Source organism: Gorilla gorilla, chromosome 7 (genome assembly GCF_029281585.2).
Source record: "Gorilla gorilla gorilla isolate KB3781 chromosome 7, NHGRI_mGorGor1-v2.1_pri, whole genome shotgun sequence".
Lineage (NCBI taxonomy): Eukaryota > Metazoa > Chordata > Mammalia > Primates > Hominidae > Gorilla > Gorilla gorilla.
Window position 1 is genome coordinate 79956677 of NC_073231.2, and position 24505 is coordinate 79981181.

General features: G+C 41.2%; 1 protein-coding gene and 1 pseudogene across 9 annotated transcripts; both read right to left on the reverse strand.

Moving 5' to 3' along the window:
* Positions 1 to 1031: 1031 nt before the first annotated feature.
* On the reverse strand, positions 1032 to 2251 carry LOC101135081 (keratin, type I cytoskeletal 18-like; annotated as a pseudogene).
* Positions 2252 to 2574: 323 nt separating this feature from the next.
* Positions 2575 to 22209, reverse strand: GOLGA7 (golgin A7). Of its 9 annotated transcripts, none has more exons than XR_008667986.2 (7): positions 22038 to 22196; positions 21639 to 21771; positions 14977 to 15129; positions 7551 to 7652; positions 6432 to 6494; positions 4188 to 4286; positions 2575 to 3972 (listed from the first exon to the last, which is right to left on the reverse strand). XR_008667986.2 is itself a non-coding variant. In XM_004046942.3 (6 exons), the coding sequence occupies exons 2-5, from the start codon at positions 21747 to 21749 to the stop codon at positions 6447 to 6449; spliced, it is 414 nt and encodes a 137-aa protein (XP_004046990.1). In that variant the 5' UTR covers positions 21750 to 21771; positions 22038 to 22209; the 3' UTR covers positions 2575 to 3972; positions 6432 to 6446. The 9 variants fall into 9 exon arrangements, 6 of the variants coding, with proteins under 6 accessions (XP_004046990.1, XP_004046989.1, XP_055205195.1 ...); XR_008667985.2 differs by having other exon boundaries at positions 21987 to 22138; XR_008667987.2 differs by having other exon boundaries at positions 6432 to 6499; positions 21987 to 22119.
* Between the last annotated feature and the right edge of the window lie 2296 nt (positions 22210 to 24505).

Sequence of the window (24505 nt, forward strand, 5' to 3'; positions counted from 1 at the left end):
AATTGAGGTGTTATGACCTCTTTTTTGTCTCCTGCCTATATAAGTATTATTTACTATGAGTTTCACTGGATAAGGAGAGACATTGAACATTTTATATAGGAAAATAAGCTTACAAAAGAAAGTTGGACTACGGACTGTAACTTCTAAGTTGTTAATTTTCTACAAATCTACCTTATTTAAAAGAAATGGAGTCTGGGTCGGGTGCGGTGGCTCACGCCTGTAATCCCAGCACTTTGTGAGGCTGAAGCTGTTGGATCACCTGAATTCAGGAGTTCTAGACCAGCCTGGCCAATATGGCGAAACCCTGTCTCTACTAAAAATTGCACCACTGCACTCCAGCCTGGGTGACAAGAGCGAAACTCCATCTCAAAAACAAAAACAAAAAATGGAATCTGTATTTGGATTGTTTGTAATACAGTGCTTGAGGGGATGAGTAGCCCATTGGACATACTGTAATTATTACGCATTGCATGCCTGTATCAAAACATCTCATGTACACCGTGAATATAGACACCTATGTACCCAGAAAAAAAAATAATAAAACTGCACTGAGTCATCAGGTGATCCAAGATAGTAACAATAACTGTGATGCCTTTTTCCTAATGAAACATGCCCATGTCTTATTTCTTTAAATATGTTTTTTTAGGCTGGGCGTGGTGGCTCACACCTGTAATCCCAGCACTTTGGGAGGCTGAGGCAGGCATATCACCTGAGGTCAGGAGTTTGAGACCAGCCTGGCCCACATGGTGAAACCCTGTCTCTACTAAAAATAAAAAAATTAGCTGGGCATGATGGCGGGCGCCTGTAATCTCAGCTACTTGGGAGGCTGAGGAAGGAGAATCACTTGAATCCGGGAGGCGGAGTTTGCAGTGAGCCGAGATGGTGCCATTGCACTCCAGCCTGGGCAAAAAGCAAAACTCCATCTCAAAAAAAATATACATTTTTTAATTACCATGAACTATTCCTTGATGTTTTTTTGACATCTGAACTTTTTATTGGCCTCTTACTCCCCACAGGGTACCCTGCTTCTGCTGGCTTAATGTCTCAGAACTTTGGTGTCACTGGTCTCAGACACCACTTTGCTATCCACTGTCTGGCGGGTGGTGGTCTTTTGGATGGTTTGCATGGAGTTGCTGCTGTCCAGGGCATCACCAAGATTGAGGCCCTCGCTGTCTTCCAGCAGGCGGCGGTAGGTGGCGATCTCAGCCTCCAGCTTGACCCTGATGTTCAGCAAGTCCTCGTACTCCTGGACCTCGCGCTGGCCCTCTGCCCAGTTCTGTGCCAGCTTCGACTCCAGGTAGAGCAGGATTCTGTTGAGCTGCTCCATCTGCAGGGCGTAGTGGGCCTCCACCTCCCTCAGGCTGTTCTACAAGCTGGTCTTCAGATTTCTCATTGAGTCCAAGTCAATCTCAAAGCACTGGACTGTACGTCTCAGCTCCGTGTCTTCTCAGCAGCTCTGACCTTGGCAGAGTGTGTGGTGACCACTGTGGTGCTCTCCTCAATCTGCTGAGACCAGTACTTGCCTAGCTTCTCTGAGTTCTTCTGAGACAGCTCATCCTATTGGGCCCTGATGTCTGCCATGACCTTGGCGAGGACTTGAGATTTGGGGGCATCTACCTCCACGGCCAACCCAGAGTTGGCAATCTGGACTTGCAGGCCTTTTACTTCCTCTTCATGGTTCTTCTTCATGAGGAGCAGCTCCTCCTTGAGAGCGCCCATCTCTGTCTCCAGCTGCAGCAGAGTGACATTGGTGTCATCAATGACCTTGAAGAGCCCATGGATGTTGCTCTCCACAGACTGGCGCATGGCCAGCTCTTGTCTCATACTTGACTCTAAAGTCATCAGCAGCAAGACGGGCATTGTCGATCTGCAGAATGATGTGGACATTGTCCACAGTATTTGCGAAGATCTGAGCCCTCAGTTCCTTGATGGTCTTGAAGTAATGGCCCCAGTCTCTGACATGGGGTCTCTTCTCCAGTTACTCCTGGATTTTGCTCTCCAGCCTCCAGTTCTCAGTCTCTAGGTTCCTCACTCTGTCCAGGTAGTCCAGGTGGTCGTTCAGGCTTTGCATGGTCTCCTTCTCATTCTGGATGCCCCCCATTTCTGCCAGACCCCCAGCCATCTCTGTGGCCAGGCCCCCAGACCCCAAGCCGCCCCAGAAACTGGTAGAACAGGACATGGAGATCTGGGATCCCAAGCCCCCCAGTGCCTGCATAGATGCTGGCTGCGCTGCTGACCGGCCAGGTGCCATAGCTGGGCGGCTGGACAGAGCCCAGGGACTGGTAGTTGGTGGAGAAGGTGGAGGGAGTGGTGAAGCTCATGCTGTCCGGGGAAGAGAGCAGGCTTTGTCAACGACTACTCCTTAATTTTTACTTATAATATACCTGCTGTTGTAAGATAAAGCAGGTAAGAAATTGAGAGGTGTGACATAGAAATATAAGATGTTTATTTTAAAACACTAAGCTACATTGTACGGTACACTACTACAGTTCTAGTATTATCTGACAAATTTAGTGTCCTATCATTTACCACTTTACCATCATTTACTACCAAATGCCACCAAATATGACACAATTTGTTTAAGAAAAGTTTTATTAATGTGTTAATATTTCAGCAAAGTTATTGCAACAGGTTGAAAATGCAGACACACTATTACAGGCTGTAAAGTAACAAATGAGTTTTACACAATTAAAATATTAACACATACTTATGGGATTTGTTGAATGACTAACAGACCCATAAAAGAAATTAAATCTGAGACGAAATCCAGTATTAGCACCTACAATATCTCTGACAGTGAAACTTTTAATGGTTTCCCTCTCCTAATGTATTTTTAAACTCTCTCCCAAATACAGCGCTCTCAAACCCCAAGGATAAACGAAAGGCATAAGCAGCCCCGATCCTAGGAACGTACAGCCAAAAGCAGAGCTACAAACATGGACTCAGACTTGAGAGTTTTACCGAGAAGTAACTTACTGTACTTGAGCCAATCATAAGATTTCTGTGCACTGAATACTGTATATGAGAAAATTCTGTGGGTCATAAGGTTTGCCTTAGGCATAGTTAAAAATTAGTAATATACAGTATTATTCCTATCAAATTTTTTTCTCATAAGTTATATTTATAACAAAACTATAATTAAAATATTTTTTATACCTGCTTATTCCATATCCAGGGACACAGCGGGAACATCTATGTGTCTGATGGTTTGGCATCCACTTTATTGTGCTTACTGATTTTTGTGATGAACAAGTAGCACGTATCACATCTTTCCAACATTCAAGGTAATGGAACAATGACATAAAATTCTCCAAAGAAATAACTGGAAATTGCATTAAATACTGCTTTAATTAGGAATAACTGCTATAATAAAACAAATAACATTATACATTTTTTTTTCAATAAGCTTCAGTTTGAGGAACTGAATAGTAGAAACAGATCTTAAGATTTGAGTCATGGTAAAACCGGTAATTCTTTGAAATCTGGGAGGTGCAAAACGACAGCCACAGCCAACCCTCACCAAAATCCTGGAGAAAAACATTTTATTAATTTAGGGGAACAAGATAGAACACTGGTGAAGATACGGCTTGTTGAGGTCTAAAGCCACCCGAGAAGCTGGCCCAAGGAATGAAGAGAACCAATGGTATGTACTGGTGGCAGATAACAAGCTTTGCACTGGGCTGACCAACTGTGTTTTATTAAATGGCTTTGAATAAAAAAAAGTGAAGTGCTTCATTGTGTTTTCTCAGAAACTAATCAAAAGATTACAGAGTCCTACACAATTTGGAGACACAAAGTGGATGCTGAGCGACTAGAGGTCACTCCAGGTGTGGAATTTTAGAAAGTGAGTCCTTGGAGTAAATGGCACCGTGGCTCTGGCAGCAGATAGAAAGGAATGATGCTCTGGAGAGGAGGTAGGGACACTCTGCGGTCGGCCAGTGGATACATGAGGGGCCCGGCTGGAAGTGGGATCTGTAATTAGAGGGAGAAGTAAAGGTTTGAGAGAGATCCTGAAAATAACTTGCAAAACCATTTTTCTTCCATCAATTGATATCAGCTTATAACATGTGGTCTATGTCCTACTAACCTAGAATTTTATCTACTAAAATATCTTGGTACCATTTGTCTAAATGAGTCTACAGCTCAATAGTCTACAAATCTAAGTCCTATATATTCAGATCTCTGACCAAGCACATCACCACGGAGCCACGCTGCCTTGACTGCTGTCTACTAGCTGTTCGTCCTTGGGCCAGCAACTTAAGTTCTCTCTGCCTCGGCTTCCTCATCTGAAAAACAGGGATAACAATATCTACCTCACAGGGTTGTTGTGATGATTAAAATTAAGCATTTAGAATAGTGCTGGCACAGATGTGCCAACAAACATTAGCTGTTTTTATTATCACTAGTTGTGATGGAATAATCATGTATTCCATTTTATATAAAGATGGCAATCTTAATCCAGAGAGAAAACACCAGTGCATGTAACAATAACAATGTGATAATAAAGATATATGCAAGATATTATAAAAATTAAGCTTAAAGAAAGGCATTTTTGTTTAAAGCTCCTTTTAAAAATAAAGGCCATCCTCATGTTTGTGTAGTCTTTTGTTAAGTCACAAATTCCCACATATTGCTTCAAATTGCAGACACCTTGCAGACTGAAGAAAAATGGAAGAATTGAATAAATTATGCTTAGAGTTTCCTTCCCTTCTCTAAGATCTCAGCCCACATTGCATCCTGGACCTTGGGAACACCCAAATCCCAAAACGAAATTGTGCTGAACAAAAATATCTGCATTCATGAAAGACGGTATCCAGAAGTTATTAATGTAAATCTCCCATTTCAAAATTCTAGTTATTTGAATATTGATAGATTAGCCTCTGGTATGTAATTGCTCAAACCTCACACATCAGAAAAACACATGATTACACAATAGCTGCAAAATGAGTCATGACAAATGGGCTGTGCCAAGTCATCGCAGCTGCAACTGATATACAAACCTGGCATGGAACAAAAGCCACACAGAAGGTTGCTGGTTGTTTGAGAAGTATCAGTTTGAAAATTGTACATGAGAAAGTGTATGGACAAGTAACACTAAGTATTCCAAAACAAAGCCTTTTTAAGGAAATACAACATATGGCAGAGGATAGATATCATGATTTAGATCTTTGGCTTTCAGGAATTCAGGTGACACATTCACTAGTGCTAAAGAAGGCAGCTCTGGAATGTTGCATGGCTTACAGGATTGAATAAATCATACAGGAGCAGACACAATGTATTCTTTTTTAAAGTACTGAAAAAGAAGAGAAGGGGATAAACCTCTAGAATTATCTGATGAACTCTTCCCTTTCTCCATGTTCCTGCTGCTGCAAGTACTGAGAGGAAGTACGGTGTAAAAGACAGGGGTTTTACGGTCAATCAGACTTGGGTTCATATCCCAATACTCGTTAACTGTGTGATTGTGAGAACATCATTTAATCTATTTGTATCCGAGTGTGCTCATCTATAAAATGGGGAAATACTTTGTAGGGTTCTTGTGAGATTCAGAAGTACCATTTGTACAATACCAGGCACATAGTAGGTGCCCTCAAAATGGTAGCTGTTATTGATGTTGCCCTAGGAAGACATGTGTCTGCTTTGGTACATTCTGTGTCTGTGCTGTCTATTAATTAGTGACAGATACCTATAAGCACAGTCAACTAGAAAAGCGCAGCAGCAGAACACTTTCTGTAGGAAGACCACGTAACTGAAATTGGCAGAAATAGTGAAGTGCTACTTCCTGTCACTTAGAAGGCTATGCTAAAGTACTTAGGGCTTCAACGTGACTCTGCCTAGAGATTCTTAGTAGCATTAATTTGTTTCTTACTCATTAAAGGGCAGCATCTGGATATTTAAGGACATTAACACTTTAAACAAAGGAATGAAATTTATGTTTCTACTCAGTAGGTAAGGTTTCTTCCACAGAGGTCTGAAGCCACTTAAACATAATAAATGAAATATTCAGAATCTCCCCACTCCCCTCTGAAATGTTCCTTTGCTTATTAAAGCCATTTGTCATATAGGTAGACATCTCTGAACTCATTCTTATATGCAAAACCCAAGTATTTATATGTCTAGGATAGTTTTGAAATATTAAAACAAGCCAAGTAACTGCCATCCCCCATTCCCCCACCAAAGTAACAACAAAACCAGTCTGAACACAATACAGCAGGAAAAAAAATCAGAATTAAATTCTCTATCACCAAATAGAACTTGGGCCGAATACACATTTTAAATATCAAGCTAATACAGTGACTAGCTTAAGCTAACACAGCAAATATACTGTTATTTAACTGCGTGATTTAATGATTTATTTACCATGCGGGGAAGAATATTCATGCATCCTCTAAACTTGCAAAAGCTGCATACAAGCCATATCATTTCATATTTACCTTTAATTCTTCGGTTTATCTTCCACTGCTCATGCCTCTGTCTTCATAAATGGTAATTTCAATCTAAACAGCATGGCTGTTAAGAAAACACACTACAGGACACAACACATAAAGGGGGACTTGGCAAGGTGGAGGGTGTGATCTGCAGACTTTGCTTTGCTTTCAGTTTGCTTTATTTTTCAATTATTAAACATTTTTCCTACTTAAGTTTGCTTTCTCCAATTTGCTGAAAATTTTAAGAAATGTAATTACTTATAGTAGTCCACATGTAGTTCCTTCCCAAACACTGATAACTTATGTTTTGAAAACAAAACAAATAAATTCTGAAAACGATGCTTTATTTCTTGAACTAGGGAGTTCTTAACTGAGAATCCACGAAGGTAATGAATTCAGGGATTTAAAAATACCCTGAAATTATATGAAAACTTTTTTCTTGGGAAAGGGTTCATGACCCCTGAAAGTTTAAGAACTATTGTTGCAGAGTATAATAAAACTGCTGAAATTATTATCAGCTGGAAGGCCTGGGATTATGTGACCTAGGTTTTTAAAAAAATTTATTTACCCATTACTCCAGTTATCAAGCTAAATTAGTTTTTTGCAATTTTATTTACCAAATTCACTTAGTGATTTTCAAAGCTTACTGCCTCTAAAAATATGCACAGTATGTCAAAGGTAATGAAATTATACATCTGGCAGCTGTAACTGATTTCAACTAGTCAGATGAACCCATGAAACTGCAATTCATTTGGATGACAAGTCTCACCACACATTATGAGTTTATCCATTTCAAAGGGGCTTCAGGTTCAGGGTTTCTGCAGCTGAAATGCATTACTCAAACTACCCCCATTATTACTACAAGATGCCCTCAGAACCACCAGGAAAGATGGTGACAAGAATAGTAAACAAACCACAGAGACCTGCACCATGCAATGGAAGGAGGGACATGCTTTAAAAAAAAATTGTTGGAGACGCGGGGTTTACAGTAGGTATGCAATTCACACAGAAACTACCTAGGGCAAATACAGGATGGGAGTTAAATTCTCTCTAGCCAATGCCAAACAATATCAACATTTTCTTGTTATAAATATTTAGACTTTCTCATCCGAACTAAAAAGATACAACTCGCAGTCCTCGCTCAATAGGGTCTGTCAGGAGGAGGCCTTGTGGAGCATAGATCTTCTCATTCTGCTCTTGAATGTATTTGGAGACTTTCTTCAGAACCTGACAGAAAGAAACACCACAGCTTTTTACAAACTTCATCAGATTTCCCTTTAAGTGTTAGTGAGATCTCAAAATAGGCAGTGGGAATTCGTTTTCAAGGCAAGTCACATGGATATTCATATGGTGGAATACAGCTGTGATTACTTGGCTCACATGAGTTGCATATGACATACAGCCAAGTGTGAGGGACTCTTCCAGTCAAAAATATCTTCGACACAATGTAAATAAATGCAAAAGCATACAATGGCACGATGAGAACCAACCCACTCCTTCCTACTTCCCAGTCACCTCAATCCTGCATATGGAGAAACACACAGATGGTTATATACACAATGGCTGCTCAAGCTTCTCTTTTCCTATTCATAAAGTGCTGTTAATGTGACATCTTCTAAAATCAGGGACAGTTCTTGGCCTTGCCTTTTACAAAACTTAAAGGACTGCTTCTCTCCTTTGTACATGTTCATCAATTTAAAGTAATGATATAAGGTGGGCTTATAACAAAAGGTAGCCCCATTATTTCAAAACTAAGAAGTTTATTTCCTTTGTAGAGCATGTGGGCATTAGCTGCCAGGGAGTTTCTGATAAATACAAGTGTCTTATGTCATTTCCATGACTGCACGTAGTGCTATTCTGCAGTTTGCTCATTTCCTAGACAGGAACCTCAATTTATAAGTTTAGTATTAAGCTTGTAAAAGTCAAAGCAAATGTAGACAAAAACCAGATAGGATACAAAGGAACTTCTGGAAATTGCCAAATCTCCAGCTTTAATAAAGGCAATTCTGAGACAGATAAGCTAGAAGAAAATAAATCTTAATAGCTACATCCCAAATCAAAGAGTTACATGTTTTATTTCAGGCTCGAAGTCATCATAACTTTTTTCTGGCTCTAATGTTCAAAAGAGGCTTTGATCCAGTTCTTTAAATTACTATATATTTCCTTAAATTCACACTATTAGCAAATGATGAAGTCACAAATGTGATTACAACTTAAAGGGAAAAAAGAACTGTATGAAAATAAAGTTGGAAATTAAGCAATGATTTAAGTGTGGCTTATATAACATACAGACCAAACTAACAAATTAGGATGTCACAATTTAGATGCTTTGGTATAAACTGATTTAGAATTTAAAACTCTACCTGTTTCGTATAAAGAATTTTCTAACTGAAGAAAAGTAATTTAAACACTTTATTCAAATATTTTTTGGGGATAAAAAAATCTCATGTTTTATGCTTCTTCAAAAGAGCGTAAGATTATTGAAAGAGCAATCTGCATGGTTCTTACATAATAAATTAGGAGTATTATTTCTAAATAAAAGATTTGTTTTTTCATCTAATTACCTGAAGCAATGCATGTATCATTCTCCTATTTTCAGCATTCAAAGAATTTTAGCTGTGCTTGGTCTTTATGAGCAAAAAAACCCCCTTAGGCACTATCTTCACATCAGAGTTTGTCAATCATCCTAAAATAATGAATAGAAGGAAGTAGCCCATAAAGGTGCCCAACTAAGGCCTCTCAATCTTCCAATTTCCTTCTCAGTTCACCTGCCAGAATTGGAAACTGGAGACTCAGTCTCCCTTCACTCCAGTCCATTAATACTAGGGAAGACACTCAGAAAAATGCCTGCATGGCTGGTTTCAAAGAAAGGATTCCTTCAGAACAGCTTTCCATCTCCTTTCTCTCAGTACAGGTTACGAGCAAAGAAACAGCAACATCATTCTTTTATCTGGTTCAAGCATAACTTTGTTGGGCAAGTTTTTTTTTTTTTATATAAACTTTAGTAACATTGATATGCACTTGGGTATCAGTTCAGAAAGAAAACAATTAGTTTTCCTTTTTGTATAAGCTCTAAATATTCTTATACTATTGTGGTGAAGGCAACACTGCCCTTAACAAGATGCTTTAAAAACTCTTAGTCTCAAAATAAAAATAAAATAAAAATTAAAACAAACGATAAAACTCTTAAAGTCTCTTTAATAGCAGAAGAGCATTAATAGGTGTAAACTCATATCACAATCTCAAAAAGGACAAAGCGCCATTCTCACCCCCAAGAAATCATATGTTGACATTTTATTCACACTTTATTATTTTTGGTAAATCAATGTCAAAGCAAACCATAATATTTAACAAAGTTATCTGCTACTTTCAAATCCTCAACAAAACTTCCATTTGTATAATATTTACAAAGTGAAACACAATCAAACCTTGGAAAAACTACTGTCCTCCCTGAGGATATTCAACTGGAGAAAGCCTTCCAGACCTTCAAGAAAAATGGCCTGATTGAGGCTAAGTAACACCACATCTTAACTGTTTTCAGAACATACCCAAGTTCTCTCCTGTGTTCCTTCTAGAGATTACAGCACACAGGCAGAAGGGATGTTTTCTAGTTCATGAACAAGGCGGAGAGATACTGAAAGGGGAAACCTTCCACGAGCCCATTTGTCCCCTAATTATCATGGGTAGCAACAATAGAGAAATAACACTGAAGTCTTTATCTTCATTTTAAATCAATAAATAGCACATTATAGGGAAAAATGCATGATTGTTCTAGTGAGTTTTAAAAGGCCTATTTACAATTTCAAAAAATTTAACACACATGACAAAGTATAAGCACTGTTATATTTGGCTTACTGTTTGTAGACTAGGAATTTCGGTGTTTAAAACAATAGAGACTAAATGACTCAACCCCATCCTTTTGTCAGTAGAAAATAATAGCACAAAAATTCCTCAGAGACAAACTGGGAAAGGGAGAGGGCAGCTGTGCTTACATTTTAATCACTTTATCGAAACACAAATGCACACTTCTATTAAAAGTATAGGTATATCATATCTTAACTATGATCATTCCAGTTATTAACTCTGCACAATCTAGTTATCCATGCTCAGTTTCTACAAAATATCACCTATTTTTAAAATGTCGCCATGCCTTAAATTTGGTTTCTGGATTAATTTTATTTGGTCTTTATTTGCTTTGTAACATTTGCTCTATAAAAAAAAGGGGCCTTGCTTAGACCTATAAAATAGGACCTTACACAATGTCTACAAATCCAAGCTAAAACATATACTGGGATCAACCAATTTCCATTGTATTTCTGGTATTTAGGACCATCTTCCAAGATTTAATAATTGGAAGGGTTTTAATTGAGAGCTGCTAAGTGTTTTCAGCACCCAAATAAACTAGCAGCTGGCTAAAAGATTACTTATACTTGAAAATAAAAAATCATATGTGAGTTCACAAATATCTGATTAAAACTTACATAGGTAACTTCATTTAAAATCTATCTTGGCTGGGCACAGTGGCTCATGCCTGTAGCCCTAGCACTTTGGGAGGCCGAGATGGGAGGATCGCTTGAGGCCAGGAGTGCAAGACCAGCCTAGCCAACATAGTGAGACCCCATCTCTAGTTTTTTTTTAAAAAGTTAAGTAATAAAGGCTGAGTGCTGGGTGCAGTGACTCACACCTATAATCCTAGAACTTTGGGAGGCCAATGCAGGTGGATTACTTGAGGCCAGGAGTTTGAGACCAGCCTGGTCAACATGGTGAAACTTCATCTCTACTGGCACAAGAATCACTTGAACCCAGGAGGTGGAGGTCACAGTGAGCCGGGATCACACCACTGCATTCCAGCCCGGGTGACAGAGCAAGACTCTGCCTCAATTAAAAAAAAAAAAAAAAAAAAAATCGACCTCAAGAAAACACTGTTTATTAAGCACTAACCACATGTAAGGAAAATTATTAATTCTAATATACATTTTATAGTTGAGAGAATTCAGAGATATTAATTTGTCCAAGATCTCATAATTAGCATAAACTGACTAGCACCCAATTACCAATTTCTTTTTACAAATGACATCAGTACTTCTATTTCAGCAAATACACTTTGACAAATACAATTAAAATTTTATCAACAAATGTAATAACAACTCAAGCCTTTTAATACTTCACTAAGCATGAATAAAATACTCAAGAGATGTGCTTCTACCTTAAATTAGCAATATTATGGACTTCTGTAAATAGCCATTCCAGATGATAAAGTTTCTACCTATGTGAATTCAGCTTTACCCTCCCCTCCTACATTCATGCCGACTATCAACATATCCCTTGGAGCTGGTCACCTCTTTGCACCTCCCCTGTTCCCTTCCTAATCCAGGCTATCTCACTCTTGCCTGGACTTCTGTGGAGCTTCCTGACTTGTTTCCCTACTTCTATTCTTATGCCTTTTTTCCACAAAGCAAAGAGATCTCTTTAAAATGAAAATCTTGCTGGGCGCAGCGGCTCATGCCTTTAATCCCAATACTCTGAGAGGCTGAGGTGAGAGGATTGCTTGAGCCCAGGAGTTCGAGACCAGTGTGGACAACACAGTGAGACCCTGTCTCGATTACAAAAATAAATAAAATGAAAATCTCACCACGTCACTCTCTTGATTAAATCCTTTGAGTAGCTTCCCACTTGCACTAAAAATAAAATCTACACTTCATTCCATGGACTAGGCACTCCATGTTACAGCTCCTGCTTACCTCTCCAAATCCACCTCCCATCATTCTCTGCCCCTCCTCTCCTGTGCATCACCTTCTCTCAGTTCCCAGGGTCCATCAAGCTCTCTGGGCCTTTGTGTATGTTCACCTTTCTGCCTTAATGCCCCAGGCTTTTCATCCTTCATGCAACAGCTTAAATGTCACCACCTCAGAGGCCTCTTCTGACCACACACCCTAGATTAGGTCCCGCCTATTATTTTCAACCATAGGCCAGTTTGCTTCCTTCAAGGCACTTACCATAATGTGTAATTTTGCTGGCTTTGTTTCCTTGTTATTATCAGCTTTCACCACTTAATTATAAACTCCACAAGGTCAGCAACCATGTTCGCCCTGTTCCGTTATGTCCCAGCACTTTGCTTAGCACATAGTAGGCTTTCAATAGTTACTGAGCAAACAAATCCCCTGAGCCTTCACTCACTGAACATATTATTAGAGAGGAGATACACTGAAACAGACTGAAAGCTGACACTGAGCCTTGATAACTTCTGATTTTGAAAGTTAAACAGGAATGAAAGCTTCTCTGTGTATTGATATGGAAGGGAAGAGCATGGTCCCTTTAAATCATACAGAAGCAGGCAGGGAAGTGCTGGGTAGAGAAGGGCATGGTCCCTGGCTAGCGCTCCACCTCCAGGCCTGTGCCCAGTAGTGAAGACAGACATTTTTGTTTTCCTGCCCAAATGCTGCATTTCCACCCTGGCCTGCCACACCCCTATCTTGTGCCTATAAAAGCCCTGAGACCCCAGCAGGCAGACAAACAGGCGGCTGGATGTCAAGAGGTGCATATTAGTGGAGGAACACACAGGGTGGCTGGATGTCAAGAGGAACACACTGGCGAATGAGCACACTGGCACACCAGTAGGCCATCAATTGGCAGAATCAGGTGGAGTTTGGCCAGGGTGGTTGGAGAAGAGTTCGGTCATCGAGCGACCTGACTCCAGGGGAAAACTATCTCCCTTCTGGCTCCCCCATCTGCTGAGAGCTACTTCCACTCAACAAAACCTTGCACTCATTCTCCAAGCCCACATGTGATCCGATTCTTCTGGTACACCAAGGCAAGAACTCTGGGATACAGAAAGCCCTCTGCCCTTGTGATAAGGCAGGGGTCTAATTGAGCTAACACAAGCCGCCTATGGATGGCTAAACTAAAAGAGCACCCTGTAACATATGCCCACTGGGGCTTCAGGAGCTGTAAAACATTCACCCCTAGACACTGCTGTGGGGTTGGAGCCCCACAGCCTGCCCATCTGTATGCTCTCCTAGAGGTCTGAGCAGCAGGGTACTGAAGAAGCAAGCCACACCCCATCACACGCCCTGCAAGGGGGACAAGAGAACTTTTCCTGTTTCAACATGGGGAAGGATATAAATAACTATACTTAAATATACCTGTTTATATGAGATGGAACAGGATGGTAATGAAGAATACAACAGCATTTTCAGCCAACAGCTCCAAAAACTTTAGCTGCAACTATATGCACTCTCCACTACATGGAGTGTAAGACATTTCTATCAGATGGGGCATAATATATTCTTACAGCATTTCGTTTTCTAAGCACTGTCAGAATTTAGTGATATACCAGGGGCTTACCATGATTAATTTACAGTCATTTATTTAACATACATTCAATGAGTGCCTGATATACCCAAAGCATGGTGTTAGGCATGAAGAGGAAAACAAAATGGTTAAGGCATTGTCCTCAAGAAAAGTACATACTTGAAAGGCAAATAAGACAAGAAAATAAACTGCTACATTCCAAAGAAGAGTGAGGCAAGTGCCAGAAAACAGATACAAATAAAATGTTGTAGGGACACAAGAGAAGAGAAAGAATTCTGACTAAAATAGAGAACAAGTTAGATGGAAGTGAGACCTAAGGGACTGGTGGGATTTGAACCTGGGAAGATAGCATTCCAAGTGGAGGAGAACCACAGTGGCTATGTTTGCTGACCAGTGAGGGATGGAGTTTGGCTGAGGGAGAAAGTGAAGGAAGGAATGGGAGGTAGCGCTGGAAAGGTAAGCTGAGGTCAACTTGAGCAGGGCCTTGAACTTTACTCAGTGGTAAAACATGGGAAGCCAGGGAAGGTCTCTGACTTGGCAGAAGTAGTAGGGGAAGTAAATCTGCGTTTTATAAAAACAACAGCAGATAGTTTAGAAAAGCAAAAGGAGGGAAGAAATGAGACAAGTCAGACTATTTCAATAGTCTAGGAGAGACAGAATAAGGGCATAACCCAGGATAGTGGCAGAGGAAATCACAAAAAGTTAATGACTGGGAAAATGAAAGATACTTCAGTCTTTGAAAACAGATTAATTTTTCCCTCTTCTTCATCCCTCATGCCCAAAGATGGTACTGAAAAGACAGGGGTGCTATTGACAAAATGGGGAGGTGGGAGGTTTGACTTCTGGTCATCTTAAGTTAAGAAATCAGCAATTCAGGAGCTAGTAGGCAGCTGGAAAGAGAAAGTAAGAACTCAGGTGGGAGAAGAGAGTGAAATTTAGGGAAATAAAGTAAAAACATTCCCAGAAAGCTGAGTAGGAAGAGAACATATAGATTTTCTACATTCTTCTTAAGTGTAGGCCAGTCTGAACATTGACACATCATCTGCAAGTGGACATACCAACTGTAACCTGTTTTGAAAGACTCAGGACTATGTGCCTCTGTACACAGGAACAACACAATTTGAATGATAAATGTCCCTAAATATTTTACGGCAACTATCACCATGTAAGCATCAATGTGTAATAAATTTGCCTTCTTCAGGATTTTAAGACATTTTTGTGAAAACAAATGTAGCATTACCTTCTCATAATGAGTTTCCATGCATAGGAAGATGGTATATGCTGTTAAACAAGCCAAACAACCTTCGAGATATGATTGGCCGCCGAGCTTCTCTGCTTCTGCATAAAGGTTATTTAGAGTTCGAACTGTTTCTTCAAACTGCTGCCTATCAATCTGTAGAGAAGAAAATATTTAAAAATAAGTTTCGGAAAAAAAAATCAACTTACTAATGCATGCTATCATTAATTTATCTTGTTTTCTCACCATTCTTAGCCAGTAGTTGACAATTTTTTTGGTGACTAAATCTGGGCCTAAGTTACCAAAACTGCTTAATTTGTTTAATTTTATCCCTCTTATAAATACTGGATAGCTTCAAGGCTCAATAAGGTACTTCTTTATTCTTTCTACTAAATTTCAAGTAACTTTAGGCTCTATTCCTCTTTCCATTCATTTAGCTTCACACTTACTGAGCGCCTACTATCAGATACTATGAAAAATCTCAAGATAAAGCACTGTCTCAATCCTTAAGAGTTTAATTATGCAAGCAGAACAGGCATGTAAACATAAAAATGCAGTAAGCTGGCCAGGTGCGGTGGCTCATGCCTGTAATCCCAGCACTTTGGGAGGCTGAGGTGGGCGGATCACGAGGTCAGGAGATGGAGACCATCCTGGCTAACATGGTGAAACCCTGTCTCTACTAAAAATACCAAAAAAAATTAGCCGGGCATGGTGGCAGGTGCCTGTAGCCCCAGCTACTGGGGAGGCTGAGGCAGGAGAATGGCGTGAACCCGGGAGGCAGAGCTTGCAGTGAGCCGAGACTGCGCCACTGCACTCCAGCCTGGGTGACAGAGCGAGACTCCGTCTCAAAAAAAAAAAAAAAAAAAAGCAATAAGCTGACAGGGTACTATCATATAGGCAAATATAAAGTCTAGTGGGGACACAAAAGCAAGGAGAAATTCCCTTTATCTGGGAAGGGCAGGTAATCTTAAATTGAGTAACTAAAGACTGGAATTTACTAGGCAAAAAAAAAATGGCATTTTAGCAGAAGGATCAAAAGGCGTAGGTTCTATATTCTGTTTACTCAGTCTATCTCTTTTGAAGCAATTATCTTGTTACTAAATAAGGTAAAATTTGTTAAAGTAAAATCTCAAGCTAATAAACAATTTTTCACATTAAGTCATTCTTATTACCTCTTTCTATTTGGTGACACCATTATCTTAAATTTACACTAATACTACCACAGGTTGAGCATCCCTGATCTTAAATTCTGAAGTCAGAAAGGCTCCAAAATCTGAAACTTTTGAGCACTGACATGATACCACAAGTGGGAAATTCCAAACCCGACCTCATGTGAGGGGTCACAGTCAAAATGCAGGCGCACAACACATAGTTTATTCAGTGTCCCCAAGGTAAAAAGACCCTTCCAGCCCCCATCAGCTGCCATGTATCTTTTCCATGCACAGCCCGATTCTCCCATGCAAGCATGCTCACAAAGGGTGATAAGATGGTTCAGTGTACACACACTTTGTCTCATAAAGTCATTTAAAATATTGTATAAAATTACCTTCAGGTTATAAGATGGATATAAAACATAATAAATTTCGTGTTTAGACTTGGATCCCATTCCCAAGATATCTCATTAGTATAAACAAATATTTCAAAATCTAAAAAAACCCCCAAAACTGAAATACTTCTGGTTCCACATATTTCACATAAGAAAGAACCTGTACTGTCATCCATTGTTTCACTCAATCATCTGCTTTTACTTTATTCTTCCAATATTACTTTACTGTCTTCTAATAGTACTTTGTATAACAGATTTCAAATTTTGCTACTTCATCCCAGGACTTTTAAGGCCCATTAGGAGAGCAATCATCCAATACTGCCATTCTTATCTGTCTGCACTCTAGGCCTTCTCTTGCATAAGGATTCCCTTATTTCTAAAATTAATAACTACTTACGTATGAATTCTTTTATGAAGTCCTTATTTAAAAGACTTTTTTGTTTGGCTTTTTTTTTTCTCCTTTCCTGTCTCTGTGAACCTATTAAATCTTTCTTTATAATAGAAATCGACTCAGAAAAAAAAAAAATCAGGCTGGTGTGGTGGCTCATTCCTGTAATCCCAGCACTTGGGAGGTTGAGCTGGGTGGATCACTTGAGCTCAGGAGTTTGAGACCAGCCTGGGCAACATGGTGAAACTCTGTCTCTACTAAAAATGCAAAAATTAGCCAGGCATGGTGGTGCATGCCTATAGTCCTAGCTACTCAGGAGGCTGAGGTGGGAGGATTGCTGGAGCCTGGGAAGTGGAAGTTGCAGTGAACTGAGATCTCACCACTGCACTCCAGTCTGGGTGACAGAGTGAGACCCTGTCTCAAAAAAAGAAAGAAAGAAAAAAAACCCTCAACATACAGTATGAGCCCTACTATTCACTATTCCCAAGAAAGTAATCTTTTTTTTTTTTTTTGAGACAGAGTCTCACTCTGTCACCCTGGCTGGAGTGCAGTGATGCAATCTTGGCTCACTGTAACCTCTGGTCCCAGGATCAAGTGATTCTCGTGTCTCAGCCTCCCGAGTAGCTGGGATTACAGGCTTGCACCACCATTCCCTACTAATTTTTGTATTTTTAGTAGAGACGAGGTTTTGCCATGTTGCCAGGCTGGTCTCAGGCTCCTAGCCTCATGTGATCCACCCCCGTGGCCTCCCGAAGAGCCACCTGCACCTGGCCTCAAGAACATAATCTTTTAAAGTGTAAAACAATTCATGACCATCCTTAAGCTATGACAACTCTTTAAGTTAGAAGCAGTTGTAGTCATTGTTTTGTCTGTTGTGTGGAAAATGTGAGGAGTCAGTGGGCTAGTGGCATGCATGAGTTTAATGCAAACTTTAAAGTGGTGTTGGCTCTACCCATTTTTCAAAAGGAGTTACTTTAAATTTCCAGGAATATTAGAGATTTGGACAAAGGCTAGGTGGGTCAAGACGGCCTTTAAACGCAGGGGCAGTGTTTCTTCACTGAGCTACCCCTTGAAGATGTGGTGTCAAGGCTGGTCATCTGGGAAACTGTCAGAGTTCTCATTCACGAAAACAGACTGAGGAGAGCTCAGCAAACAAAAATGGTAAGCTGTTACGTTCACCTAATTATGCCTACATTAATGCCTTCAGTTTATCCACCAATAAGTCTACAAAAGTCTAAATAATTCCAATCACATTTGATGTGCCTATGTTATAAGTCATTGAATTATTTATATTTCTTTACAATACAATTCAAAACCATGGGATTCAACCCAGAAACATCTTATTTCTTCCATATCAGAATTACTATTTATCCCGGAAACCCTAATTATTATTATTTTTTAAGTTTAGAGACAGAGTATTGCCATGTTGCCCAGACTGGTCTTGAACTCCTGGCCCCAAGGGATACTCCTACCTCAACCCCCAGAGCAGCTGGGATTACTTGGGTGCAAACCACCATGCCCAGCCAGAAACACTTAATTCTTATGCGTTATTCCGAGATTACAATGCCCTATAGGTTAGAGGTAAATCATATCTCAGTTAAACAAACAAACAAAAAAAGGTTAATAAAAAAAGAAAAAAAAGGATAAATGGTTAAAGAAAAGTAAATGCCAACAAGTTTTTGAAAGGTTATTTTAAAAAAGGGAAATAAAGGGTAAAAATCACAGAAGGCATCAATAAAGGCAAACGACAAACTTCACAAGAAAGGGCTCAAGAGAACAAATGTTGGCATTTGTATCTTACTACCTTTAGGCTATGAAAAACAGTGGCCAGTGTTCTCCCTTAGGTTCCTGGACACTGATACAGGAGCTCTATCAAAATTTAGATATATGAGAAGTCAGAGCCAAATAAAATTTGGACCCACAAACATCAAAAATCAGAATGGAAAGAGAAATCAGGCTCATTTTCCCAGAATTACTGTGAACTACACAGTAGAAAGCATGGTGAAGCATGCAGTGATCACGTATCAAGGGTGGCAGGTCAAAGGTAATTACTAACCAGATGGGGAGACATTTTTAAAGGGAAAAAATGCCTCAATTACAGTTCACTCATTCTTCTACCCAGACCAAGGGTAACTAAGATATCTGTATTTTAAGGCTAATGAGAATAAAGTTTCCTTTAAGGAATTGTTCTGGCAACAAATCGCTTAAGCATCAAAGTATTACATTCTAAAGGGCAGCAGAGAAAATGAACTTGTTAACAGACAGAACCTATCCTACTCCCAAATTAAAGGGCACAAATGTGTGTGTATTTTTTTAAAATGCTTTAAAATAATACAAAACACTTGCATATTAGTCACTTTCTCTATTATGTTGCCAAGTGTGATGTTCTCACAAAAGGAAAATCAGCTCCAATAGCAGAGCAATCAGTAAAATTTCTAGGGTAAGTAGTAGAGAAACAGAAACCTTTCAATTTTTCATCAAAGCAAGGAAAGTTTAAACCTGTAATTTAAATTTAATCTCAACACACATACACAGACAATCAGAGCTTTTCTAGTGGTTTAAAGCATAAGCTAGTGTTTTAACCCAAACATTTAAAAAGAAAAAAGAAATTCAAAGGCACAATTGAATAGTGCCATGTAACATTCCATATAGTACTCAGTACCACAAGCAGTTCTGGGCTATACAGAGTCAAAGAGGTAAAAGGACTCCAGAATTTAGAAACATCAATTTCCTGACAAGAATCAGTGGAGCACTGTAACTACATTGTGCTTTTGCACTTAGATTACAAAATAAAGGCTCTGCCACACACAGAGTGGAAGGCTAATGTCTGATTCTGTGTATACACATTTAGCTCAAATATATGAGGTGTAAGTGTTGCTTTAAAACCTTAAAGCACAGGAATCTTTAATGTCCAAATAATTGAGGTAAAAAAGAATACTTTATATTCTGATTTTTAAGTACATAAATTGTATGTCATAGTTTCCGTAAGAGGCTTAAAAATAAAACATTTGATTGATTCCACGTACATCTTTTTATTTGATTTATTTTTTGAGACAGAGTCTTGCTCTGTCGCCCAGGCTGGAGTACAATGGCATGATCTCGGCTCACTGCAACCTCCGCCTCCCAGGTTCAAGAAATTCTTCTACTTCAGCCTCCTCAGTAGCGGGGATTACAGGTGCCCGCCACCATGCCTGACTAATTTTTGTATTTTTAGTAGAGATGGGGTTTCACCATGTTGGCCAAGCTGGTCTTGAATTCCCGACCTCAAGTGATGCACCCGCCACGGCCTCCCAGAGTGCTGGGATTACAGGCGTGAGCCACCGGGCCCAGCCAGATTCAATCTTAACATGTAAAACACATCATCTGTGATGTTAAATTATTTTAAAACAACATTCAGTAGCTCTACCCAACTGGCCACTTGCTGAATTTCTACCTCTTCAAACCACTGTAGATAGTTCCACCTATTGTCACGCTCAGTTAACTCATAACATAGTTGACAACATACTGCAGCATTTAAATGGCATTTCAGAAACAAGTCACCTCACCATCTTTTAAAGGCATATTTGATCAATCTGCAATTCAAGAAACATATTTGGGCCATGAACCTGCCCATGGTTATGTCAAACTGAAGGAAACTATAATGGATCATTGTTGATTTCCCAACCACTGAAATCGGGCAGTGCAACCCACCTCACTGCAAACTGACTGTAAATAACTGCTACACATTTCTCTACACAGACTCATCCACACCCACTTATCCCATGACCAGCATCTCTCAGTCCCACACCCAAGGAATGCCTAATCACCTCTCAGGCCCTCGCCCTCCCTGTCACAGAGGAGAGAGCCACAAAACCTGCTTCCAGCTAACCAGAAATTGATCCCTGAATGGGAAACACAATCTACGTAACATGGGTCAAGACCAAAAGAATCTTTGGTTGAATGTACATATGTGGGCACACAAAAACACAGGCAAGCACGCACACACTCCATTACCTCTACAACAAGATACAATGATTTTTTTTTAAAAAAAACCGTTTTGCTAGGTCTGAAGGGGAAGCAAATCCCATTCTTCCATTTTTGCTTGCAATGTTGCCCAAAGGACCTATATCCTGATGACCATTTTGATATGCAAGACAAAACAGGTGGCTCCCAGTGAATGTGACAAGTTTAAGGCCTTGTTCTGAGACATTTTCCTGTCCAGGCCTATCTAACGCCCTACGTCTTTAAGGTTCCAAGAAAGCCTGAACGCACCGCCTGGCAATGCACCTAATAAACCCTTTCAGCCACACAGTGCGGCCAGCACAGAGCCAGCAAACACCAGTCACGAGAATGATGATGATTTATCTTGCGCGGAGAGGTAGGAGGATATAGCTTACAACCTGGTGACTGAGGCGACCTGGAGCCTCAGGAATTGGCTCCTCATCGCTGCCGACAATAAGCCGGGGTGGGGATTTGGGGGAGTGCAGCAAGGGAACACCAGATTCCCGGCACCGGGCAACAAAGTTCCATAAGGTCGTCAACCCCGGCGATCGGCCTATATTATTCTTCCTCCTCCAAACACCTGTCTTGCTTAGTGGCTCTCTTCTTACACGTCTGGCCAAGGCCCCTTCTGTGCCTGGCCCTCCCCAGAACTGCGGGACCCTCAAAGGCCCGGTTGTCGCCCACACCCCTCCCGTCCCCGGTGAGTCTCTCTCCCTCGCCAGAGCAGTCGTGGGGAGCCAGGTTGCGTACCCGGTTCTCCAGCTCCGCAGGGAACTTGGTCTGGAACTGGCAGCGTGTGCCACTGCTGTAGTCTCGCTGAATGAACACCTTTCCGGACACCGGCGCCTGCTGCGGCCTCATGGCGAGGACAGGACACCCCGCGCTGCGGGGTCGGGGGAACACCAACCGCGAGTCAGAGCCCCGGCCTGGACCCGGCACTCTGACCCGCCAGCCCCTCGCCCCCACCCGCCGCCGAAAACAGCCCAAGGCCTCCTCTGCCCCGCTCCCCTTCACCCATGCTGTCACCGCGGGCCTTAGCTGCCGCCTGGCCCAGGCCCCGCGCCCCCCACAACCCGGTTCGGCCCGGGAAACACAAACCCGCCTCCTCTGCCCTCCAGCTGCTGTCGCACCGCCTTCGCCGTCACTTACGTCCTGCCGCAAAAAGCCTCTTCCCCGCCCCTCAGCTCGGCCTCCTACCTCAGGTCTGGGACCCACCCTCTCCTCCGGCCGTAAAGCCACCCTGCCGAAGCTGCGCGCTGTGGGGCTGGGCCGAGGAAGGGAAATGCTGTGGGCGGGGCCAGGGCCGACCCCGCCTTCCGCCCGCGCAGGGATTGTTTCCGGAAGGAGAGAGGGGGGGCGAGCTGTGGGGCTGCGGCCGGCGCGAGCGCGCGGGGGTGTGAGGGGCGGAGTTTCCCGGCTGTGTCACTTCCCTAGTGATTGTGGCAGGTGGTTCCCGATCACTGATTGTGAGGGGTCATTTTCGTTCTTGATTGGACGTCGCAGCTTACGTGTGGGTTATGCCACCCAACTCATACACAAAACAAAAAACAAAACATAAAGAAAAAACAACACCCCCTCCCCAAACCCTCAAACACAAACTGCTCATTGTGTTCAGAAGTAGAAAGCAGGCTCCAAGGATGGATCCATCTGGTCCCTAGACTCTTGAGAAAGGGTCAGGAAGTGAGGACGAAGAACCTGCCTGGGCCCCAGCGTTGGGCGCCCCTGCCCCGGCTCTTCTTTGGGGGCGGCTTTCCTCTCACCCCCCATTTCCACCCAGCTCCCATCCACGCCCCTCAGGTGACCACGGGGACAAGCGGTTCCGCCCTCGTTGCCCACTGGCCCTTACTTGACTCAGCATTTCTTTGCAAGGCAGCCAAAGAAACCCCACCTTACCCTTGTCTCCTGCTAATACAAGCTGTTAGTACCACTGTCTTTTATATATTTAATATAGTTTAAATATCCTGCCTTTTAAATATGAAAAATTCTCTTACTGTATTTTAAAAACAGCTTTTTCGAGATATAAATGGCATACAATAAACCACACATTTAAAGCAGTGGATTTGATAACTTTGGACATAAGAATACACCCATAAACCACTGTCACAATCAAGATAGTAAAGCTCCATTGCCCTGAAAAGGTTCCTCCAGCTCCTGTGTAATCTCTCCCTCCTGCCTCTCCCAGACCCCATTTCCCAGGCACTGATCCACCTTCTGTCACTCAACATTAGTTTCATTTCCTTGAATTTTATATAAATTGAATCATATAGTGTGTACCCCCTTTTTTTGCCTGGCTTCTTTCACATAGACTATTTTGAAGTCCATCTGTTGTTGTGTTATGAATAATTCATTTATTTTTGATGCTGGATAGCTATTCCATTGTATGGCCATCCCACAGTTTGTTTATCCATTCATCTGTTGATGGACATTTGGATTGCTTCCAGTTTTGGGATGTTACAAATAAAGCTGCTATGGACATTCATTTGCAAGTCTTTGCATAGGTGTGTAGACCTTAATGCTTTCATTTCTCTTGGGTACATACTTAGGAGTAGAATGGCTAGATTGTACGGTAAAAACACGTTTAACTTTTTGGCAAACTGACAAACTGTTTTCCAAAGTGGTGACACCATTTTACATTCCCACCAGAGTTCCAGTTGCTCCACATCTTTGCCAAGACTTGTGTAGTAATATCTTCTGCAGCTATAATTTTCATTTTTCCATGACTAATTATTTTGAACATATTTTCCTGTACTTATTTGCCATCCATGTATCTTCTCTGGTGAAGTGTCTATTTAAAACTTTTGCCCATTTTTTTGTTTGTATTTTATTTTCCTGTTGTTGAGGGGTTTTTTGTTTTATTTTGTTTTGATTTACATCTTTATTGGCTGGACTTAAGGTCAGTTTTAAATTTTTAAGGCACTTTAATTCTTAGATTTTTGTATGTTTAAAGATGTTTTCCTGAGGCCTTTATACTTGCATGAGAACTTGGCCGGGCTGTTTTTGAGTTTTGAGTTCTTTATACATTCCGGAGAAAAATCCTTTATCAGATATATGATTTGCATGCACTTTTCACAGTCTGTGATTTGTCTTTTTACTCTCTTAACACGTTAGGGGTTTGAGGGGATTAGGGTGTGGACCTCTTGGGGAGGGCATTTCTGCCTCCCATAGGTATAGAGTGAAACTCTTCCCTCCCCCCGTATGATTATGCAGTTGTTATTCAGTTGTTTACGTACCATTTGTTGAAAAGACTGTCATTTCTTCACTGAATTGCCTTTGTATCTCTGTTGAAAATCAGTGGGGGCCGGGCGCGGTGGCTCACGCCTGTAATCCCAGCACTTTGAGAGGCCGAGGCGGGCGGATCACGCGGTCAGGAGATCGAGATCATTCTGGCTAACACGGTGAAACCCCGTCTCTACTAAAAATACAAAAAATGAGCCGGGCGCCGTGGCAGGCGCCTATAAGTCCCAGCTACTAGAGAGGCTGAGGCAGGAGAATGGCGTGAACCCGGGAGGCGGAGCTTGCAGTGAGCGGAGATAGTGCCACTGCACTCCGGCCTGGGCTAAAGAGCGAGACTCTGTCTCAAAAAAAAAAAAAAAAAAAAAAATAAGGAAAATCAGTGG